Genomic DNA, 16,685 nt, shown 5'->3' with positions numbered 1-16,685 from the left:
CACTCTACCACAGGTGTATGTCTTTCCAAATCATGTCCAATCAATTGAAATTACCACAGGTGGACTCCAATCAAGTTGTAGAAACATCTCAAGGATGATCAATCGAAACAGGATGCACCTGAGCTCAATTTCGAGTCCGAATACTTATGTAAATATGGTATTTCTGTTTTTTATTTTGAGTAAATTTGCAACAATTTCTAAAAACCTTTTTTCGCTTTGTCATTATGGGGTATTGTTTGTAGATTGATGAGGACCATTTTTTATTTAATACATTTTAGAATAAGGCTGTAACGTAACAAAATGTGGAAAAAGTCAAGGGGTCTGAATACTTTCCGACTGCACTGTAGACAGGTGTGTGCCTTTCCAAATCATGCCCAATCAATTGAATTTACCAATTAGGTATTTCTGTTTAAGAAATGATAATAATCTAAAAACCTGTTTTCGCTTTGTCATTATGGGGTATTGTGTGTAGATTGATGAGGATTTTTATTTTATATAATCCATTTTAGAAGAAGGCTGGGGTCTGAATACCTTCCGAATGCACTGTATATGGAAATTATTGTTAATTGCACAGTAATGACGTGTTTTTTACTTTCTTTCTCAAGCAATTGTGTTGAATTCTTTGAAGAAAGTACTAGACGTACATATTGTTAGAACACAATTACATAGTGAATACCACAGATACCACTTTCAAACTGAACCTGCTTTATCAAAGAAATGTTTCTATTCAATAACAATGAAGTTGCATGGTGTTTTTTTGTCAGTAGTGGTTGTTTCTATGTAGTAGTGGTCTGTCTGTGGATTTAGGCAGTAAAGGGAAGCAAAATACAGATGATCATGTATGTGTTATTTTTCCTCTGTTGGTAACTTGTACAGTGCCTTGCAAAAGTATTCATCCCCTTGGCATTTTTCCTATTTTGTTGCATTACAACCTGTAATTTAAATGGATTTTTATTTGGATTTCATGTAATGGACATACACAAAATAGTCAAAATTGGTGAAGTGAAATGAAAAAAATTACTTGTTTCCAAAAATTATACAAAATTAATAACGGAAAAGTGGTGCGTGCATATGTATTCACCCCTTTTGCTGTGAAGCCCCTAAATAAGATCTGGTGCAACCAATTACCAGAAGTCACATAATTAGTTAAATAAAGTCCACCAGTGTGCAATCTAAGTGTCACATGATCTGTCACATGATCTCAGTATATGTTCTGAAAGGCCCCAGAGTCTGCAACACCACTAAGCAAGGGGCACCACCAAGCAAGCGGCACCATGAAGACCAAGGAGCTCTCCAAACAAGTCAGGGACAAAGTTGTGGAGAAGTACAGATCAGGGTTGGGTTATAAAAAAATATTCGAAACTTTGAACATCCCACGGAGCACCATTAAATCCATTATTAAAAAACAAACCTGCCAAGAGAGGGCCGCCCACCAAAACTCACAGACCAGGCAAGGAGAGTATTAATCAGAGAGGCAACAAAGAGACCAAAGATAACCCTGAAGGAGCTGCAAAGCTCCACAGCGGAGATTGGAGTATCTGTCCATAGGACCACTTTAAGCCGTACCCTCCACAGAGCTGGGCTTTACGGAAGAGTGGCCAGAAAAAAGCCAATGCTTAAAGAAAAAAATAAGCAAACACGTTTGGTGTTCGCCAAAAGGCATGTGGGAGTCTCCTCAAACATATGGAAGAAGGTACTCTGGTCAGATGAGACTAAAATTGAGCTTTTTGGCCATCAAGGAAAAGGCTATGTCTGGCGCAAACCCAACACCTCTCATCACCCCGAGAACACCATCCCCACAGTGAAGCATGGTGGTGGCAGCATCATGCTGTGGGGAGGTTTTTCATCGGCAGGGACTGGAAAACTGATCAGAATTGAAGGAATGATGGATGGCGCTAAATACAGGGAGATTCTTGAGGGAAACCTGTTTCAGTCTTCCAGAGATTTGAGACTGGGAAGGAGGTTCACCTTCCAGCAGGACAATGAGTGGTTTAAGGGGAAACATTTAAATGTCTTGGAATGGCCTAGTCAAAGCCCAGACCTCAATCCAATTGAGAATCTGTGGTATGATTTAAAGATTGCTGTACACCAGCGGAACCCATCCAACTTGAAGGAGCTGGAGCAGTTTTGCCTTGAAGAATGGGCAAAAATCCCAGTGGCTAGATGTGCCAAGCTTATAGAGACATACCCCAAGAGACTTGTAGCTGTAATTGCTGCAAAAGGTGGCTCTACAAAGTATTGACTTTGGGGGGTTGAATAGTTATGCACGCTCAAGTTTTCTGTTTTTTTGTCTTGTTTCTTGTTTGTTTCACAATAAAAAATATTTTGCATCTTCAATGTGGTGTAAATGAAATTATACAAACCCCCCAAAAATCCATTTTAATTCCAGGTTGTAAGGCAACAAAATAGAAAAAATGCCAAGGGGGGTGAATACTTTCGCAAGCCACTGTATTATGTTAGTCTGTAGGTTGTAGTATGTGTTTTCTTTCCTCTGTTGGTTGTATATTGGTTTTCTGTAGGTTGTAGTTGTGCTTGTGCCACATTGTACTGGTTTAACCTCTGCTAGAGCTCTCTGGATAATAGTCTGGAGATTAAAAGCTCTCTGATTTTCAGATTAAGGGAATTCTACCAACACTCAAGCCAAAATCTTGGAATGCACAAATGATTAACTCTCGCAGTTCCTCACAGCTTTGTCATGACCTGTAATTGCATACAAATTTCTCTCTCACACACACACACACACACACACACACACACACACACACACACACACACACACACACACACACACACACACACACATACACACACACACACACACACACACACACACACACACACACACACACACACACACACACACACACACACACATACAGTGACGAACAGTTTGAACTACAGCTGAACCAGATATCGAATGCAGGCTATTACTCAAGCCTTCTCTTTATTATGGAGGCCCCTTCCCTGTGCCACCCACTCTCTTCTCTCCTGTCCCGCCTCCTCATTCACTGGGCTCTCTGTCTATCCACTGTCCACTGTCCAGAGGATCGGACCATTATGGCCTCACTTGGTGTTATTTGGACCACCGTGTCAAATGACGAATGGGTTGGTTCTTCAGAGAACTTCAGAGTGCTTCACCAAGTTAAACGGACCATTAAGTTTTGGCAAATGCTATGTGGGAGATGTGTTGGTACAGTAGGGAGTTGTTTGGTCCACTAATGGGTCAGACTTTTGTTCCCCTGAAGTCATGCAGCAACTCAACACAGGAGCCCCTCAGAAACGCTGCTGGTTGGAGAGGAGAGACGGCATGGGAAAATTCAGAGCAAGGCAGGTTACCAAAAGGCCTCAATAGATAGGTCAACACTCAGAGACACATAGGCTACACGTGATGTACAGACACACACGTTCACACGCAAACAGACAAACAGTAGACACAACACATAAACAATGCAAGCAGGGCCATACGTACGATGCGCTTCCCCTCAGCTTTATAATGACCTGTAATTGCATACACGTCACACACACACAGTAGGCTCATACAGAGACACAACATAGAAACAATGCAAGCAGGGGCACACAAACAGTGCACACAGGCTTCCAGAAACAGACACACTTATACATCCATACAAACACACACAATAACACATGACACACGGACACCTGCTCACTCCTTCCGACAGCTCTGAAAGCCTTGTCAACCCTAAGCCCTAAGGGTTTTACACCAGGTCTCGCTCAGCTGGCTCACTAAACGACCCTCTCACATTCCCATTGGTATCCACACTAAATCAAAGCCTGTTCACACGTGCGTCATGCACCACAACCCCCTACAAACACAAGAAACAACCAACGAACATTCACCTGTCAAATTGCTTTCACCTACCTCAGTCAGGTGAAGGGCGTGTGTCTCCTTGACAGCGTCACTGTGTCAGGTTCTCTCACACTCTCTCTCGCTCTTCCACCTGCTGCTTGTGCCGGTGAACTTCAACCCCTTGTGTACAACCACTCCCTCTGGCTCCTCCAACTCATTAACCAGCCCCTTGGTGCTGCGGTGGTGGTAGTGCCTGGAAGTGCTTGGAAGGATATGAAGAAATCCAGCACCTCAGAGCTGCTTCCCTCGTTGACTGGCTGCCACTGGGTGCTCCTCTCCTGGGCTGCATTGTCTGGCGGACTCTCACCCCCCTTTCCCAAAGCTTATGTAAGCCTGAGGTGCTGGGCGAATGGTTAGTTCAGCTCCATGGCTCTCCCTTTGTGAAAGTGCTCCGGAGTGTTGCAGGCCCTCAGAGGAGGGGGTAAGACCCAACCTCAACACTCGTGCGTAGGAGACCCAGCTCCCCCGTCTCTTACACAATGGGCCGATCAGCTGGCAAGGTTGCACAGGATTTTGAGTGCTTGGGATGGTGCAGGTTGCTGCTGTAAAGGAATCGCACAATAGGAAGATGAGATAGTATATTTGTTTATAGTATACATTAGAATATTAACAATGTAGAGAAAAGAAGGGAGGGAAGCGCTGCTAGTGTACACAATAGTAGATCTTTGTAGGTTATTAATAAAATGTGCTCTGTTGTTGTGATGACTGCAGAGTGCATCACAGTCTCTTTCTCTGAATCATGAGCTGGAGTCCATCAAATCAAGAGAGATAGTTTTATTTGTAATAAAAAAGATCACTTGCTTCTTTACACAATATTTACCCATGATGTACAGTCATGTCATGTTTTAGATAACTACATAAAAGCTACAAAAAGAATTGCTTAAAGGTCCAATGCAGCCATTGTATCTCAATTAAGTACCTTAATGTGATTGTTTTCAATTAAAATGGTAAAAAAATAAAATACGAATATCTTAGCAAAGAGACATTTCTCAAGCAAGAATTTTGCTAGGACTTTCTGGGAGTGGTCTGAGTGGGGAGGGTAAAACTGAAAACAAGCTGTTATTGGCAGAAAGGTTTGGAACTATTTCTTATTGGTCTATTAACTAATTTACCGCCTGGTGATGTCACCAGGCACCAAAACTCCATCCCACAAAAACAGGCTGAAATTTCAGGTGGTCTTTTCAATCAGCTCTTACACTAAAAGGGCATTATCATTATTTTCACAATTTCACAGTATTATTCCAACCTCATAGTGTGGGAATATATATACACTACCAGTCAAAAGATGGACTGTTGTTTCTCTTTGCTTATTTGAGCTGTTCTTGCCATAATATGGACTTGGTCTTTTACCAAATAGGGCTGTCTTCTGTATACCCCCCCTACCTTGTCACAACACAACTGATTGGCTCAAACGAATTAAGAAGGAAAGAAATTCCACAAATTAACTTTTAAGAAGGCACACCTGTTTATTGAAATGCATTCCAGGTGACTACCTCATGTCTGGTTAAGAGAATGCCAAGAGTGTGCAAAGCTGTCATCAAGGCAAAGGGTGGCTATTTGAAGAATCTCAAATATAAAATATATTTTGATTTGTTTAACACTTTTTTGGTTACTACATGATTCCATATGTGTTATTTCATAGTTTTGATGTCTTCACTATTATTCTACAATGTGGAAAATAGTAAAGATAAAGAAAAACCCTTGAATGAGTAGGTGTGTCCAAACTTTTGACTGGTACTGTATATATAAAACACAGGAAAATCACGCTGACTGCACTGGGCCTTTAATAGGTTTCATGAAGTTGAACAATGTGTCCAACTTTTTACACAACAGTTCATAACACTTTCATTCGACAAAATAAAACTGCCTTGCACAAAACTATTCAGGGCTTTTCTAAACTAATTCCTGCATTTAATTGAGCTTAAATGGAATTGACTCCAACTAGATATAAGATAACAGGCTATATAAATAAGATAATGTAGCAACATTGCAGCAGTTTTTTGTTCTCCATCAGTACAGGTTCTGTCATTCTCAAAATGTTCAGACTCAGGACACATAAAAAAGACAGACCAATGTATAAATGAATTAGTAAATCTACATAAAATGCACATTAAAACAGAAACAATAAATGTATGCATTTGCATCCAACTGAATGTCTTAGCTGACTTCTGTCCCTGAACTTATTCTCCAGTAAAGGTAGGGTTAGCCACGGTGGTGGTTGCATTCTTGAATAGTGGATTGTCTGCCTGTTGAGAGGACAAATTAGAAATTATGAAAACTCTGTAATGTTTGGAACTCAGATGTCTGGAGCAATAAGCACAGTAACCTGTTTTTCATAGCTGCATCTTAGCCAGCCATACATTTATGGCAACTGACATACAAGGTTAATAAATCACAACATTGGCTTGGATTTTGACTTTCATACAATTGCGGATCAAATCTTGCAAGAGTGTTTTATAAATGAGGTCCCCCAGGTTCTGTAGTGTAGACCACTGCTGTGCAGTTCTGTCATTCTCAAAGTGATGTTTTTTATGTACGAGCAAATGTCCCTCACCTGCGACCACTTGGATTTCTGCTTCTCATTCTCAAACTTGCGGAACTCCTTCTGGTCTTGGAGGTACATTAAGAATTTGATGAGGAGCAGGATCATGATGCCGATGACAGCCACGCCTGCGATGGAGCCTCCAATGATGGCGTAGATGTTTGGCAACTCGGGACACTCTAACACATTTAGGACAGACATAAACAAACATCAGTTTAGGCAGTCCTGGAGGCAATTACAGGGTTTCACTTCTGCTGTGAAAACATTTGGTTACAGTTTGTTTTGACATAGTTCCATTTAGATGCATGTTAGCAGCCTTGGTCAAAACACTATCTAGCAAATAATATGCAATTAAGATTGGTCTAACCGTGTTAAATCTAGCCTTCCCACATCAGCAAAGTTGCAGTTGCCAATTACCTGGGAAAGAAATGTAACTGATAGTTTATGGAGTATAATTGCATCTAGGGGCAATTTCCTGGACCCAGATTAAGCTGACGAAAAAGCTGACTATATGATGCCCGTCAAACAATATGTGCAGTCAATTAACCCCAGCACATATTTCTGTTCTCTGTGGGCAATGAACATTTGCATACTTTTTAGTTGTACAAGACAGAAGTCTCTTACCTCTGGTCTTTAGTATTTGGGCGTTGTAGTTGTCCTCTCCATCCAACTGTGAAATGGTAAAGAACACTCGGCAGTTCTCCACATCCCTCACATCACAAGGCTTACCAGGTGGCAACGTCTCCACCATCTTGAATTCATTAATACTCTTACAGGCCTGGGAGCAGTTCTTACTGAATGGGCCTGTCTGAAAGCCCAGACACTCAATGCATTTCCTGAAAACAGAAGAACAAGAGGTAAATAGTGAGAAATGTCATTGCGCAACGTTTTGTCTCTTCTCTTTAACACTTAAACGCATGCTTTGGTTCCAAAACTCTTCTTTTTGAGTAAGATGGCAACACCCAGAAATTGTATTTTATAGTCCTACATTCTATTCTCCCAGTTATTCCTTTATGATCAATGGTAACCATCTTTGTCCTGTGGCTTTTAACGTGTACACAATGGCTCCAACAACATTACCCCAAGGGGCCAGTGAAAAAGGTGGTTATGTGAGTGGAAAAGGAGGGCCCAGGCCCTCTTACCCCTTGGTTATACAGGGGGTTTGGCAGGCGGGGCAGGTCAGACAGTAGGGCCGCTGGTAGCCCTCGATACACTTGCACTGGTTACACTGGCATGTGCCCCTGTTGCTGCACACACTCCCGCTTGGTGTGCGACACCGCTCGTCCGACTTCTTGCATTGGCAGGTGGTGCCCTCATACCCGGGGTTGCATTCGCAATTTTTGCAACGGCATTTCCCGTTCCCTTCAACACAGAGAAGTGATCTTATGTCAGAATTTTGAATGTAGCTTAAACCATAATGGAACTGTCATTAACAGATCATAACAAATGGCAGGTGTTCTTTCTATTGTTATACATGTATATGTTTTCATCTATATTTCCTATGTTATCTATTATCTATCTTTTTCCCCCCAATTGATACAGTATTTTTATATATTTTATTTATCAGACTCCACCTCCACACAGTTTGTTCTGGAACTTCTCGCAGCTCTCGTTTTCACACTCGCAGTGCGTGCCGTAGTAGGTGCTGCCGCCTTGTAAGGCGTAGCACTGGCAAATGCCACACACACAGTCCCCTCGTCCCTCGCACTCCGTGCCGTTGTCCTTCCGGCATGCCGCTCTCAGAGAGCTCTCGTCCTTCTCCCCGATGGAGCACTCACACTTCTGGCCCACGAAGCCGGCTTTGCAACTGCACAGAGTTGGGATGAAATAGCCAAATGTACAGAATGCTTGATAAGACTTTACATGTCCCCCCCTCCCACCGTGGTGCCTGTGTTTTGTCCCCCCTGAATACAGAGAATAGAAATACAGTATAGAAAATATATGAATCATATCAATTCATGTTTCTCAGAAGGCCATTTGTTCAGGTGACTCAATGCACTCATAGCGGGAAGGAGGGTGAATCATGCATCACATATTGAATTAAATATTGACTAAATCAACATAAGTATGAAAATATTGTGCATGCTATTTTTTTTATATCCCGGCCAATGCCTGCCTTACCTGCACATGCCACAGTTGACTTGGCCCTTCCTGTCGCAGTACGTGTTATTGACCATCACAGGGTCATGACACTCACACTTGCAGCGAGTCGACAAGCTCACCTTCAGCTTGTCTTTTATACCCAACGGGCCAATCAGGAAAGACATTTCACTGTCCATACATTCATCCGCTGTCACTGTTACGTTGAAAGACACCTGACAGGAATTCAGGAGAGGCAATTTAGGGTATCTGTTTGGATAATGTTTGTTGCTGTGTATCATGTAACTAAATGTATTCCTAAAGTCTAACAGTTTATAATACATTTCACTAATTAGCCATTATATGAATTAAAATGCTTATATATATATATATATATATATATATATATATATATATATATATATATATATATATATATATGTATATAAATGTTTACAAGTAATGAAGTACATATTTATTGAATGTTTTGTCAATAGTTTATTAATGCTGCTGAGCTCTTACCATCTGTCCCACACCCACATTGTCACATACTCCTTTGTCCCTTGTGGGTCCCCCTTCAGGACAAAGTGGAGTGTAAGTGACTCTCACATTGTCAGGGAGAGCATCATGAGTCACCGTCACTTTGGAGGAGAGCCTCTGTGTTAGAGACACAAAACAGACTCAGAGCTGACACCAACGCTACATCATCAGAATAAAACAACCCAAACAAATCCAAACTGACACTTTATTCCTAGAGATACTAGAGTTTCAAGTTTATGATGAACTCAACCAGTGTTGTAAAGTACTTAAGTAAAAATGGTGTAAAGTACTTAAATAAAAATATTTAAAAAGTACTACTTAAGTAGTTTTTGGGGGTATTTGTACTTTACTATTTATATTTTTTGACTACTTTTACTTTTACTCCACTACATTCCTAAAGAAGATATGCACTTTTTACTCCTATACATTTTCCCTGACACCAAAAAGTTTGGATGCTCAGGCAGGACAGAATTATGGTCCAATTCACACATCTATCAATAGAACACGTTGTCATTCCTACTGTCTCTGAGCTGGTGGACTCAGTAAACACAAATACTGCGTTTGTAAATTATGTCGGAGTGTCGGAGTGTGCCCCTGTCTGTCCGTAAATACAAAAAATCTATACAATTGTGCCGTCTGGTTTGCTTAATATAAGGAATTCGATGTGTGGCATTTACTTTTACTCAAGTATGACAATTAAGTACTTGTTCCACTGTACTTAAGTACATTTAAAACCAGATAGTAGTATTTTACTGGGTGACTTACTTTTAATCTAATCATTTTCTATTAAGGTATCTTTACTTTTACTCAAGTATGACAATTTAGTACTTTTTCCACCAGTGAACTCAAGTAAGGTTCCACACATTAAACACATAATTACAATATGATTTCTTGGAGTACCGTTTTTAAAAAGTGATTTGTTAAATTAATAACAAAAGATTGTAAATGTCTTACATTGTAGGCATTTTCAATCAATTCAACGACATTATGGGAGTCAGCTGACAACACTCCCACCTCAGACTTGGGGATCATTTTACTGAGTTCCTGGAATAAAGGTGTTGATTATGTGGCAGGATTAATAAGTGCCTGCATTAGATATTTTGAAGTGTGTCAAAATATTGGTGCCGAAACCCGGGACCTTTAGATAACATTAAAATGAATAACAACAGAAAGACAGAGGAAAAATAAAGGAAAGAAAGAGTCCACTTACCCTGTATACCTTCTCCATTTTCTTCGTCACAGCAAAGATTGGCTGAATGTTGTTCTTCTCTAACTGATTAGCCACTTGACCAACAGATGGGTAGTCCTACATACAGAGACACTTAACTTGTACAACCTCAACAATGTAATTGTTTAAGAACAAATGGGCTGGAATGCAGGCTTCTAAGTCATGCCGTTACATTCACTACATATTTCTCATAATCTCTTATGGTATTTTTCATATAGTTTTGTTGAGGACCAATCATATTGATCTGAATGTGCCGCATGTCATCACATACCATGACATTGCTCTTTGTGTACAGCTTGTTGTCCATGTAACATCTCTCATCATTGGGCTCCAGTATGCCAGCCAGCTTGCCATCCCCTGCCATGTGGAAGCCATCGTCGGTGGTCAGAACGATAAGCCGAGTGCTGCTATTCCTCCAGCCAATCCTGTCCTGTGGAAAACAATTTGGGGCTTCATGTAAAATGAATGGCAAAGAGGTGAAAAAGTATTTATCACACATTTGTAGGGCCCTGAGTTTCTCTTTCGAGTGCTACACAGGCAGCACACTTTATCACTGCAGCCTGTCGTGTGGTGTAAAAATACAGAAAATACATTTAAGTTTCACAACTGAGCAGAATGATAAAATATATGCACATTTCATTGAATTATGAAAATTGTTGGAATAACAATAGACCGACCAGATCTCTTTGTGTGAATTTTTTGTTGCAGAAGTTAACTATTTCCCTGTTTGTCTATATAGGCTACCTATGTACTTGCCAAGTACCTCAACTCCTCCATGGAGTTGAGCGCAGACTACAGTTTTTGTGGTCCTCTGTAGCTCAGTTGGTAGAGCACGTAATGCCAGGATTGTGGGCTTAATTCCCGGGACCCCCCATACATCAAATGTATGAACGCATGACTAAGTCGTTTTGGATAAAAGCGTCTGCTAAATGGCATATATTATACTATTATTATTATTATTGTATTGAAATGAACCTCCGACTCCTAGTCTCTATGCGTCGATACATCAAAAATGTAAATTCTTAAACCCTTTCTGTGTACCTACTGTATGTTTGTCCTCTGTTGTTGAGTGCCTTTCTTTGTTTGCTGAAATCCATACTTTTTAATAAAACGTTAATCAAATACAACCACCGACTGTTTCCTTATTGCTGTTGCTCTAAGATGGCAACTCAGCGAGAATGCGCATGTGCCAATTGAATCTCAATCAGGAAACAGTCGGTGGTTGTATTTGATTAACGTTTTATTAAAAACTATCGATTTCAGCAAACAAAGAAAGACATGCAACAACAGAGGACAAACATAGGTACACAGTAAGTGTTTAAGAATTAACATTTTTGAAGTATCGAAGCATTGCAAGTCGGAGGTTCATTTAAAAAACGATAGTCTGCACTCAACTCCATGAGGGAGTTCAGGTATTTGGCATCTTATGTACTTATCTATGATACACAATGCTGCTTGGACAACAGGCTAACCAAAAGCATCACCGATGTTCAATGTCAGTATGTTGACAGAACGTTGATTCAACATATTTTTGCCCTGTGGGATTAAACTACTCTTACCCCACAGACCGCAGCCTGCATGATGGCGTCCAGGGTCCCTTCGGGGGAGTCTAAGTTCCCAGAGATGCGCTGCTTGTTGACCTCTCTCTCAAACTCAGCTTTGTTCTCCGTCATGCTAAGAACATGTCTGTAGCCAAAAGCAGGTTGGCAGTACTTCTCAGTTTCGGCGCATGGCTTATTCAGCTTCTCCGGGTTGGTGTTAGTGAACGGCAGGACAGTCTTGTCTACAAAAGAGCCGAAACCTAGAGCAAAAGATAATGGTTACAAAAACGAGATTCATGGACACCCATTGACATACATCGATTTTGAGTAGGAATTGGAGCTGAGATAGACCTGGATTCAAATACTATTTGAAATAATTTGAAATACAGTGAGTGAAAAAAGTATTTGATCCCCTGCTGATTTTGTACGTTTGCCCACTGACAAAGAAATGATCAGTCTATAATTTTAATGGTAGGTTTATTTGAACAGTGAGAGACAGAATAACAACAAAAAAATCCAGAAAAACCCATGTCAAAAATGTTATAAATTGATTTGCATTTTAATGAGGGAAATAAGTATTTGACCCCCTCTCAATCAGAAAGATTTCTGGATCCTAGGTGTCTTTTATACAGGTAACGAGCTGAGATTAGGAGCACACTCTTAAAGGGAGTGCTCCTAATCTCAGCTTGTTACCTGTATAAAAGACACTTGTCCACAGAAGCAATCAATCAATCAGATTCTCCACCATGGCCAAGACCAAAGAGCTCTCCAAGGATGTCAGGGACAAGATTGTAGACCTACACAAGGCTGGAATGGGCTACAAGTGTCACGCCCTGGCTCTGGGGACTCTGAAATGTTGAGCCAGGGTGTGTAGTTTCTGTGTTATATTTTCTATGTTGATGTGCTAGATCGTTTAGATCTATGTTGGCCAGGGTGGTTCCCAATCAGAGGCAGCTGTATCTCGTTGTCTCTGATTGGGGAAAATACTTAGGCAGCCTGTTTGGCACTAGTCGGGGTGGGATCTTGTTCCGTAAAGGTTTGTTTTGTGTAACCTAGGACTTCACGTATCGTTTGTTTGTTGTTTTGTCGTGTGTTCAGTACTAAATAAAATGTACGCTTATCACGCTGCGCCTTGGTCCGTATCTTCCGTTAACGATCGTGACAACAAGACCATCGCCAAGCAGCTTGGTGAGAAGGTGACAACAGTTGGTGCGATTATTCGCAAATGGAAGAAACACAAAATAACTGTCAATCTCCCTCGGCATGGGGCTCCATGCAAGATCTCACCTCGTGGAGTTGCAATGATCATGAGAACGGTGAGGAATCAGCCCAGAACTACACAGGAGGATCTTGTCAATGATCTCAAGGCAGCTGGGACCATAGTCACCAAGAAAACAATTGGTAACACACTACGCCGTGAAGGACTGAAATCCTGTGCAGCACCTGCAAGGTCCCCCTGCTCAAGAAAGCACATATACAGGCCCGTCTGAAGTTTGCCAATGAACATCTGAATGATTCAGAGGAGAACTGGGTGAAAGGATTGTGGTCAGATGAGACCAAAATCGAGCTCTTTGGCATCAACTCAACTCGCCGTGTTTGGAGGAGGAGGAATGCTGCCTATGACCCCAAGAACACCATCCCCACCGTCAAACATGGAGGTGGAAACATTATGCTTTGGGGGTGTTTTTCTGCTAAGGGGACAGGTCAACTTCACCGCATCAAAGGGACGATGGACGGGGCCATGTACCGTCAATTCTTGGGTGAGAACCTCCTTCCCTCAGCCAGGGCATTGAAAATGGGTTGTGGATGGGTATTCCAGCATGACAATGACCAAAAACACACGGCCAAGGCAACAAAGGAGTGGCTCAAGAAGAAGCACATTAAGGTCCTGGAGTGGCCTAGCCAGTCTCCAGACCTTAATCCCATAGAAAATCTGTGGAGGGAGCTGAAGGTTCGAGTTGCCAAACGTCAGGCTCGAAACCTTAATGACTTGGAGAAGATCTGCAAAGAGGAGTGGGACAAAATCCCTCCTGAGATGTGTGCAAACCTGGTGGCCAACTATAAGAAACGTCTGACCTCTGTGATTGCCAACAAGGGTTTTGCCAACAAGTACTAAGTCATGTTTGCAGAGGGGTCAAATACTTATTTCCCTCATTAAGATGCAAATCAATTTATAACATTTTTGACATGCGTTTTTCTGGATTTTTTTGTTGTTATTCTGTCTCTCACTGTTCAAATAAACCTACCATTAAAATTATAGACTGATCATGTCTTTGTCAGTGGGCAAACGTACAAAATCAGCAGGGGATCAATTACTTTTTTCCCTCACTGTACTTTAGCTGTGCTGTTGGAATGGAACTAATAGAAAAGTCCCAAAAGTGCAAACCCTGCCGACGTGGAACCCAAGGCAGGCTAAAGCAAATGCAAATAAAATAATCAAATAGTATTTGAACAATTTGATCCGATCTGAGATGATGTCACCTATTCGTCCTTTTTTTGTGATGCGTTGCAGAGCATTAAACAGTTCATTTCCCAGAGTCTTGATGCTCCTCAAATCGTCCTCCATGGAGTAAGAGAGATCCATCAGGTAGTAGAGATCAACAGGATAGCCCTCCACTCTTTGAAAATCCAGCTTGAACGTCTGAGGCAGTCCTGAAAAAAGCAAAATCAAGGTGAAAACTGAAAATATGTATTTCTGTCATAAAAACAAACATAGACTGCAAGGATAACAGTAATGAGAAATTGAGGACGTTTATTTGCAATTTTAAGATCCTTTTATTGTGATTGCTTTCGACTAGTTTTGATCTGTTCCAGCCATAGAGTTGGATAGAGGGCTTAAAGCCAAGGTTGGCGATGTACTGCCACCTGTAGTTATGGAATGTTTGCTGAGGAGTTTAATTCATTGGCTGATACCTGGTGCTAACCTGGATGGAATTCTGTTATCCTCATTTAACCCATAAAAAGTCCAACCCAGTTGACTAATTGGTGAAGAAATGCTCTGCCCATGCAGCTGCCCATGCTAAAACAAGTGCCTCTATCCAACTCTTTGGTTTAAGCCATTTTCAGAACATGGTGGTAGTGATGGGAAACCGAGGCTTTCTGAAGGCTTCGGCGCTTTCACCAAATTGTGCCGAAAAACTGTCAATTACTCTGAGCTTCATTATCTGTTCACAATGCAATGGTCAGCAATAAATAGCAGCGTGTGATTATCAGATACACTTATTTTTTTCTCCATTGTTTTCCTGCAATCTACATGGTGCAGCAGTAAGTCATTGGCTTTGTTAGCCTATAGTTAGTTGGAATACCAGGTTTGCATCTTACATCATGCTTCCCTTTTTTGCCTTCAAGTTTACTATTTTTCAAAAACGGAATATATGGCATTATTTAGGACGCTTAAACCAGAAGCTTATACTATACTAAATAAAACAAATTATTTGAACAACAGTGCAGAAAGTGTGGTTTCACATAAAACAATTTTCTAAATAGTGTGTCTTCAATGGGATTTGACCTCATATTCTCAATTCCCTGAATGTTACGTAGTTCCCTACTCTACCTGCTAACTTTTAGGACAAAACCCCAACTATATTTGTAAGTATGGCTTCCAGTAGAGTTTGATGTTTAAAAGCAGCTTGGAATCCAAGAAAGCATCGGAACCGTGGCGAAATCAGTGGGATCTCGCATTTTGCAACACACGGTTTGAAAAAGTATGTGATCAAATGAATCTTTGAACGTCATTGGTGACTTACTTCTGATAAAGTGATAAATGCATCTGCACAATCCTTTGAAGTTAGCTGCTTAGAGATTTCGACGCATGCCTCGGAGCTCCGGTATCAAACGTAACATCACTACATGGCAGCCATTTTACAAACCAGTTTGGCCATTTTGAGAACACCCACCTGGTCTGAGCTTCAGATTGACCTCCTGAGGACGGAGCTGGATGGGTTCGTCCTTGTCAAATGTACTGTTGGACAGGGTGCTGTTCTTAGAAAAAGAAAATATATTGATGGGAGATATGATGTCTCCTTCCATGCAGCCCCTCTCTACGAGCTGAGCCCGGGTGTCACAGCGAGCTGCTTCCTGCTCCCCTGGTTTGGTGAAGTTCTGGGAATGGAACAGACTGGCTTCAATGGAGGGAGATTCTTAATGAAGTACTGTGATGGAGTAGCTACAGATTTGTAACGGGATAATATGATTATCCATTAGCCGTTACAAGGTCATTCTCACGAAACAATTCTCGTGTCATTTTTTCAACAAATTTCCTCTTCAATCACTGAGATTAGCATCTGTATTTATCTATTTTTATAATTATAATTATGTTTTTTGATCAGATATTATGCATTTTACCAACATTTGCACAAAATTCTCATCACCGTAGCAGATGTCCACAAAAGTTATAAACAAATCCATATTTCTACTATTTTCTAACATTGTTCCCCTAATGAAAAGGCCTGATATAAACATAACACTGAAAAAAATTAAAAATGAAATTATACAATTATAATAACATTAAATCTGACTTTTTCCCAATTTGATCTCTTTAGCCGTTTAGGTAATGATAAGGTCACTTGGGGAAAAGGGAGTGTTTGAGAATAAGAACATCATTCTGAAGGCATATACAGTAAATTAGGAAAGTATTCAGACCCCTTGACTTTTTCCACATTTTGTTATGTTACAGCCTTATTCTAAACCTGATATATTTTTTAAAATCCTCATCGATCTACACACAATACCCCATAATGACAAAGCGAAAACAGGTTTTTAGAAATGTTTGCTAATTTATTAAAATTATAAAACAGAAATACCTTATTTATTTAAGTATTCAGACCCTTTGCTATGAGACTCGAAATTGAAATCAGGTGCATCCTGTTTCCATTGATCATCCTTGAT

The 16,685-nt window shown here is 40.8% G+C and overlaps 1 protein-coding gene across 1 annotated transcript in view; it reads right to left on the bottom strand.

The window, feature by feature from the left end:
- Positions 1 to 4,624: 4,624 nt before the first annotated feature.
- LOC311129516 (integrin beta-2-like) overlaps positions 4,625 to 16,685 on the bottom strand; it is a 28,297-nt gene continuing 16,236 nt past the window's right edge. The window contains exons 4-16 of the mRNA XM_084161813.1: positions 15,695 to 15,899; positions 14,280 to 14,450; positions 11,817 to 12,058; positions 10,529 to 10,687; positions 10,240 to 10,335; positions 9,984 to 10,073; positions 9,012 to 9,146; positions 8,532 to 8,725; positions 7,985 to 8,217; positions 7,553 to 7,772; positions 7,035 to 7,246; positions 6,423 to 6,589; positions 4,625 to 6,114 (exon numbers count right to left, since the gene is read on the bottom strand). Of these exons, the coding sequence (XP_084017939.1) occupies positions 6,049 to 6,114; positions 6,423 to 6,589; positions 7,035 to 7,246; positions 7,553 to 7,772; positions 7,985 to 8,217; positions 8,532 to 8,725; positions 9,012 to 9,146; positions 9,984 to 10,073; positions 10,240 to 10,335; positions 10,529 to 10,687; positions 11,817 to 12,058; positions 14,280 to 14,450; positions 15,695 to 15,899 (2,190 nt within the window). The 3' untranslated portion in view covers positions 4,625 to 6,048. The remainder of the gene's footprint in view (positions 6,115 to 6,422; positions 6,590 to 7,034; positions 7,247 to 7,552; positions 7,773 to 7,984; positions 8,218 to 8,531; positions 8,726 to 9,011; positions 9,147 to 9,983; positions 10,074 to 10,239; positions 10,336 to 10,528; positions 10,688 to 11,816; positions 12,059 to 14,279; positions 14,451 to 15,694; positions 15,900 to 16,685) is intronic.

The sequence above is a fragment of the Coregonus lavaretus genome (assembly GCF_964263955.1).
Source record: "Coregonus lavaretus genome assembly, chromosome: 5".
Lineage (NCBI taxonomy): Eukaryota > Metazoa > Chordata > Actinopteri > Salmoniformes > Salmonidae > Coregonus > Coregonus lavaretus.
This window is presented reverse-complemented; position numbering and strand designations above follow the sequence as displayed.